This window comes from Colobus angolensis, unplaced genomic scaffold (genome assembly GCF_000951035.1).
Source record: "Colobus angolensis palliatus isolate OR3802 unplaced genomic scaffold, Cang.pa_1.0 Scaffold214, whole genome shotgun sequence".
Taxonomy (NCBI): domain Eukaryota; kingdom Metazoa; phylum Chordata; class Mammalia; order Primates; family Cercopithecidae; genus Colobus; species Colobus angolensis.
The window spans coordinates 1061664-1069276 of NW_012115311.1; the positions used below are offsets into that span (position 1 = coordinate 1061664).

The window sequence follows — 7613 nt, forward strand, 5'->3', positions numbered from 1 at the left end:
ATGCTCTCCTATGGCCATAATGCTCACCCAGGATTTGTGTACCCTCTGAGTATTTTTTTAAGACAAGGTCCTACTCTGTTGCCCAGGCTGGAGTGTAGTGGTGTGAACACGGCTCACTGCAGTCTCAACCTCCTGGGCTCAAATGATCCTCCCACCTCAGCCTCTCAAGTAGCTGGGAACATGATGTGTGCCGCTATTCCCTGCTAAGCTTTTTTTTTTTTGGTAGAGACAAAGTTTTGCCATGTTGGCCAGGCTGGTCTCAAACTCCTGACCTCAGGTGATCTGTTTGCCTTGGCCTCCTGAAGTGCTGGGATTACAGGCATGAGTCACTTCACCTGGCCAAGCTATACTTTTTATTTTCTTTTTTGAGACGGAGTCTTGCTCTGCTGCCAGGCTGGAGTCCACTGGCGCAATCTCAGCTCACTGCAACCTCCACCTCCTGGGTTCAAGCGATTCTCCTGCCTCCACTTCCTGAGTAGCTGGGATCACAGCTACACACCACCACACCCAGCTAATTTTTCTATTTTTAGTACAGACAGGGTTCCACCATGTTGGCCAAGATGGTCTCATCTCTTGACCTCGTGATCCGCCCACCTCAGCCTCCCAAAGTGCTGGGATTACAGGCGTGAGCCACCACACCTGGCCTCAAGCTATACTTTTAATAAGCACAGCATCCTTGAAATTACTTACTGCAATTTAGGGAAGTACTGGGATGTAAAATCACTTGTAATAACAGTGAGATTAAAGCTCCAGGTACTTACTGAGACTCAACCTCTTGTTTAATTTCTTGCCATTCTCCATATGGGTTTGATTTCTTAAAAGTTTTGGATTTTTCTTCATTTGAACCTAATGAATTCTGTTTCTGAATACTTTTTTCTTTCTGTGTTTCTGAGTCACTTCCACCATCATTATTTTTATTTTTTTCCTGAAATGTAAAAGCCAAGAAATAATACAGTTCAAGCAAAACTACCAGGACAAAAATAAAATTACTTTACCTAAGGCTTTTAAAGGTATTGTTACAGATTTATAAATAATTCACTAACTCAATTTAAATTTGCACATAACACAATAAATATACATAGAACTTTACTGCTTGATTAGGTTTTCCATGTCTGAAATGTTGATATACCATGACAAAGGCTCCCTAAATGATCACCTTAATGTCTTAAATTCTACAATTAAGGACATATAAACAGGGCTCTCTTAACTTCTCCTCTTTTCTGCTTTCTTACTTTACTTGCATATCCAACAGTGACTCCCTTTATAATTGTGCCTCTGTTGAATTTTTCTGGGAGGTGGCAAGAGTATAGGGAGTTTGTCCTTGCCTATCTGTATTTTGTAATTTTTTCCCTTTTACCTTTTTAAAAATAATTAGGGGGTACAAATGCAGATTTCTTACATGTATATGTCATGGTGAAGTCTGGGCTCTTAGTGTATCTATCACCTGAATAGTGAACAATCCCAATAGATACATTTTCAACTCAACTCCCTCCCACCCTCCCACGTTTTATGGTCTCCACTATCTATTAGTCCATTCTGTATGTCCATGTGTGCCCATTGTTTAGCTCCCACTTGTAAGTGAGAACATGTAGTATTTGACTTTCAGTTATTTCACTTAGATTAATGGCCTCCAGTTCCATTCACATAGCTGCAAAAGCTATCATTTCATTTTTTATGGCTAAGTAGTATTCCATAGTGTGTGTGTGTGTGTATCCACACACATTTTTTTATCCAATTCTCCACTGATGGACACTTACATTGATTTCAACATTTTGCTATTGTGAACAATGCTGCTACAAACATGAGTGCAGGTGTCTTTTTTTATTTAATGATTTCTTTTCCTCTGGGTAGATACTCAGAAGTGGGACTGCTGGATTGAGTAACAGTTCTGCTTCTAGTTCTCTGAGAAATGTTTTCTATAAAGGTTATACTAACATACATTCCCAGTAACAGTGTATAACTGTTTCCTTTTCTCTGCATCCTTGCCAGTATCTGTTTTCTTAATTTTTTTTTTTTTTTGAGAAGGAATCTTGCTCTGTCACCCAGGATGGAGTGCAATGGCATGGTCTTGGCTTACTGCAACCCCCGCTTCCCAGGTTCAAGCAATTCTCCTGGCATGCGCCACCACACTCGGCTAATTTCTTTTGCATTTTTAGTAGAGACGGGGTTTCACCATGTTGGTTAGGCTGGTCTTGAACTCCTAACCTCAAATGATCTGACAGCCTCAGCCTCCCAAAGTGTTGGGATTACAGGCATGAGCCACTGCATCCAGGCATTTTCTGACTTTTTAATTACAGCCTTCTGACTGGTATAAGATGGTATCTCATTGTGATTTTCATTTGCATTTCTCTGACGATCAGTGATATTGAGCATTATTCACGTGTTTTGGCCATCTGTGTGTCTTTTGAAAAATGCCTGTTCATGTCCTTTTCCCCCTTTTCAATGGAGTTTTTTTCTTGTTGAGTCCCTTGCAGATTCTGGATACTAGTCTGTTGGATGCATAGTTTGCAAATAGTTTTTCCCAATATGTGGGCTCTTTATTTGCTCTGTTAATTGTTTCTTTTGCTGTGCATAAGCTTTTAAATTTAATTAAGTCCCTCCCATTTGTCTATTTTTGTTTTTGTGCTTACTTTTGAAGACTTTTGTCGTAAATTCTTTGCTTAGGGCAATGACCCGATTAGTTTTTCCTAGATTTCCTTCTAAAAATTTTTTTTTTTTTTGAGACAGAGTTTCACTCTTGTTGCCCATGATGGAGTGCAATGGCGCAGCTCACTGCAACCTCCACCTCCCGGGTTTAAGCGATTCTCCTGCCTCAGCCTCCCGAGTAGCTGGGATTACAGGCATGCGCCAGGATGCCCAGCTAATTTTCTATTTTTAGTAGAGATGGGGTTTCTCCATGTTGGTCAGGGTGGTCTTGAACTCTCGACCTCGGGTTATCTGCCCACCTCAGCCTCTCGAAGTGCTGGGATTACAGGCGTGAGCCACCATGCCTGGCCTCCTTCTAGGGTTTTTATAGTTTCAGATCTTTAAACATTTAAGTCTTTAATCCATCTTAACTTTTGTACATGGTGAGAGGTAGGGGTCCTGTTTCATTCTTCTGCATATGACTGGCCAGTTTTCCCAGCATCATTTATTGAATGGGGTATCCCTTCCCCAGTGTATATTTTTGTTGACTTTGTTGAAGATCAGCTGGCTGTAGGTATGTGGCTTTATTTTGGGTTCCGTATTCTGTTCCATCAATCTGTGTCTATCTTTATACCAGTACTGTGCTGTTTTGGTTACGAAAGCCTTGGAGTATAGTCTGAGGTCTAGTAATGTGATGCCTCCACCTTTGTTCTTTTTGTTTAGGACTGATATGGTTATTGAGACTCTTTTTTGGTTCCACATGAATTTGAGAATTGGCTTTTCTAATTCTGTGAAAAATGAAGTTGGTAACTTGATAGGGATTGTGTTGAATCTGTAGATTGGTTTGGCCAGTATGTCATTTTAGTGATACTGATTCTTCCAACCCATGAGCATGAGATATTTTTTCATTTGTGTGTATCATCTACGATTTCTTCAATCAGTGTTTTGTAGCTCACTTTGTAGTGATCTTTCACTTCCTTGGTTAAATGTATTCCTAGATTTTTAGATTTTTTTTCTTTTTGTAGCTATCACAAATGGGATTGAGTTTTTTATTTGGTTCTCAGTTTTACCATTATTGTATAGATACAGGTATATACAAATGCTACTGATTTTTGTACAGTGATTTTGTATCCTGAAACATGACTGAAGTCACTTACCAAATCCAGGTGTGTTTTGGAGAGCTCTTTAGGATTTTCTAGGTACTAAGATCATTTAATCAGCAAACAGAGACAGTCTGACTTCCTCTTTCCCAATTTGGATGCCTTTTATTTCATTCTCTTGCCTGACTGCTCAGGTTAGGACTTCCAATATTATGTCGAAAAGGAGTGGTTAAAGTGAGCATCCTTGCTTTGTTTCAGTTCTTAAGAAGAATACTTTCAATGCTTCCCCGTTCAGTATAACATTGGCTGTATGTTTATCATATACGGCTTTTTTTTTTTGAGACAGAGTCTCGGTCTGTCACCCAGGATGGAGTGTGGTGGCACGATCTCAGCTCACTGCAAACTCCGCTTCCCAGATTCAATCAATTCTCCTGCCTCAGCCTTCCAAAGTGCTGGGATTACAGGCATAAGCCACAGTGTCCGGCCTCATATATGGCTTTTATTATTTAATTATTATAAGGTATGTTCCTTCTGTGCCTAGTTTGCTGAAGGTTTTTATCATGAAAGGATGCTGAATTTTAATAAATGCTTTTTATCTATTGAGCTGATTATATGGTTGTTTTTAATTCTGTTTATATGGTAAATCACATTTATTGATTTGTATACTTTGAAACATCCTTTCATCCCTGGAATAAAGCATCCCTTTATCATGGTGTATTAATCTTTCTGATGTACTGCTGGATTCAGTTTGCCAATATTTTGCTGAAGATTTTTGCATCTATGTTCAGCAGGGTTACTGGCCTATATTTGTTGTTGTTACTGTTGTTGGAAAACATTAATTTTGATGACAGAAATTATTTCTTTCTATCCTAAGTTGGATACCAGATTACCTAAATCTGGCTGGCTATAATCATTGCGAGATGGCAACTACAACGAAGGCTTTGCTGCTGCTCCTCTGTAAACTGGACATAACCCTTACTCTAAGTTCCATCAAGATTTGTGAAGTTGGTAGAGAAACTGTAGGCAACGACAAGATCCTAGGTGTAGCTTAGGTATGTAGGAACTTTTCAATTTTCCTACATTTCTCAGGCCAACAATTGCAACCATTGCTCAATGCTAATAATGTGTCTTCTCTGCTTTGACTCATGGGCTCCTGAGTGTTTCCAGTTTTATTTATCCACTTGCCAAAATATGTCTTAATTTCTATGTTCTATCAGAAGACTTAAGGTCTGTAGAGCTTTTCAAAAATTGGTATCAGCTGGGTGTGGTGGCTCACGCCTGTAATCCCAGCACTTTGGGAGGCTGAGGCGAGTAGATCATGAGGTCAGGAGATTGACACCATCCTGGTTATTAACACGGTGAAATCTTGTCTCTACTAACAATACAAAAAATTAGCTGGGTGTGGTGGCACGCGCCTGTAGTCCCAGTTACTCGGGAGGCTGAGGCAGGAGAATCACTTGAACCCAGGAGGTGGAGGTTGCAGTGAGCTGAGATACTCTAGCCTGGGCGACAGAGCAAGACTCCATCTCAAAAAAAAAAAAAAAAAAATTGATGTGAAGAGTAAAAATAAAAAACCTACCTTAAACTTTATTTTTGGTTTTTGCGTCTCTGTAGAGACCTTTCCTTCTTCTGCTTCCTGTTCCCCATCAGAATCACTATGCGAATCTGATGATTTGGATTCATCTAGGGTGCCAAGTGAATTTTCACTGACTTTACTAGAAGTCAGATCACTAGTGTGTGGAATGAAATCATCAGGTTTCTCCCATCTGGATTCTGTTCAACACATTTTAAAGTCAGGTTATTTAGTTATTAATTCTATTCAGATGTAATTTCAACATAACATTTATCACTTACACTATTAAATGACAATACTGTATGTTAATTTCATATTATCTCTTGATCAAGAAGATAATAGAATTCCCAAACCTCTTGCTCTTGTATCTTCCAGAAATTGATTTCAAACAGCCTGGATTTACTAGATGTATAAACTATAACTCCAATGGAATGAGAGACCTAAGAACCGGGTGATATTTCTAACGGTTCACAATTTATCTGACACAAATTTCAGGAAACATACGGATAATGAGCAAACAAGAGATTTCCTGAAACTTACTTATCACAGAGATTTCTTTTCCTGGCCCCAGTGTGGTGGCTTATGCCTGTAATCCCAACACTTTGAAAAGGCGAGGTAGGAGGATTGCTTGAACCCAGAAGTTTGAGACCAGCTTGGGCAACATAGTGAGACCCTGTCTCTACAAAAAATTAAAAAGTTAGCAGGCATCATGCCATGTTCCTGCAGTCCCCGCTACTCAGGAGGCTGAGGTGGGAAGACTGCTTGAGCCCAGGAAATAGAGGCTGCAGTGAATCATGATCATGTCACTGCACTCCAGCCTGGGCGACAGAGCAAGACTCCGTCTCAATTAAAAAAAAAAAAAATTCCTAAGATTTTTATCGAGTGAAATTATATTGTGAAGCACTGAGTATTAAGTTCATTTTTATATGGTGGTTTGGTGGTGGGGGGGCAGCAGTGGGAATCTCAATTGATTAACTCTACTGCCATCCAGTGGTTCATTGGGTTTTTAGCAAACAGTAATATTTCTAATTACCTTGTAATTAATTACCTATTTTCAACTGGGAGAGTCTTAAGAGTGAAAGGGGCTGCCGTTAATAATTATTCTGGTCCAAGAATAAACCGTAATCATTCAAGGCAAATCAATATATACGGTACCTTAATTAATACAGAGTTCTTGACAGGGTTAATGAAAAACATTACTTTTCCTTATCCACATTTCACACAAGTAACAATAGGCAAGAAATTATTTATTTTATTTTTACTTATTTACTTGGCGTGATCTCAGTTCAGTGCAACCTCCACCTCCAGGATTCAAGCGATTCTCCTGCTTCAGCCTCCTGAGTAGCTGGGATCACATGCAAGTGCCACCATGCCCAACTAATTTTTGTATTTTTAGCAGAAACGGGATTTCACCATGTTGCCCAGGCTGGTCGTGAGTTCCTGACCTCAACTGATCTGCCTGCCTCGACTTCCCAAAGTTCTGGGACTACAAGTGTGAGCTGCCGCGCCAGTTCAAGAAGTAATTTATTAAGCACCTACTATGTGCCAAGCACTGTTATTGGAATTTTATGACATATGACATTCATGACCTTAGAGAGCACATATGTTTATTCTATTTCACTGAAGAGTGACTATAGGCTCAGTGACTTGCCCACAGTCACATCACTGGTAAGGAAAGAAGCTATGCATTGAACTCAGATCTGTCTTAACTCTAAAGCTACATTATATCACTATACTATTTTATATGTATAAAAATCCCAACCTTCAATTGTACTGGAATATAAACATTGCTGTAACTGGGCAGGTTAAACATCTACTTGGAGGTTAAAAGGGCCTTTTCTTCCTAAAAGATTTAATGCTATGCAATGAGCTAATGATAACAGAATTAAAAAAACAAAAACAAACCTCTCCTAAAGTCACATTAATGTTATAGCAGTTCTGATAAATTTAACTGCAGTTTATGCTAAATTAGATGAAACATTAATTTTAAAGTTTTAGGTAACAGAATTTATGCATGCTTCATAAGTATTTATGCAACTGAAACATTTTAAAATTTTCACTTTTACTAATTTGTTAGACACTACTAAATAGATTTATTTTTTATTTTATTTTGAGACAGTCTTGCTCTGTCACCCAAGCTGGAGTGCAGTGGTGCGATCTTGGCTCACTGCAACCTCTGCCTCCTGGGTTCAAGTGATTCTCTGCCTCAGCCTCCCAAGTACCTGGGACTACAGGTGCCCACCACCACGCCTGGATAATTTTTTACTAGAGAAGGGGTTTTACCATGTTGGTCAGGCTGGTCTCGAACTCCTGAC

General features: G+C 39.3%; 1 protein-coding gene across 2 annotated transcripts in view; it reads right to left on the reverse strand.

Moving 5' to 3' along the window:
* Positions 1-7613, reverse strand: part of WBP4 (WW domain binding protein 4) — a 22995-nt gene that overhangs the window by 2606 nt on the left and 12776 nt on the right. For both annotated transcript variants that reach the window (XM_011942972.1, XM_011942971.1), the window contains 2 exons: positions 5305-5498; positions 762-925 (listed from right to left, as the gene is read on the reverse strand). In XM_011942972.1, coding sequence (XP_011798362.1) covers positions 762-925; positions 5305-5498 — 358 coding nt within the window. The remainder of the gene's footprint in view (positions 1-761; positions 926-5304; positions 5499-7613) is intronic.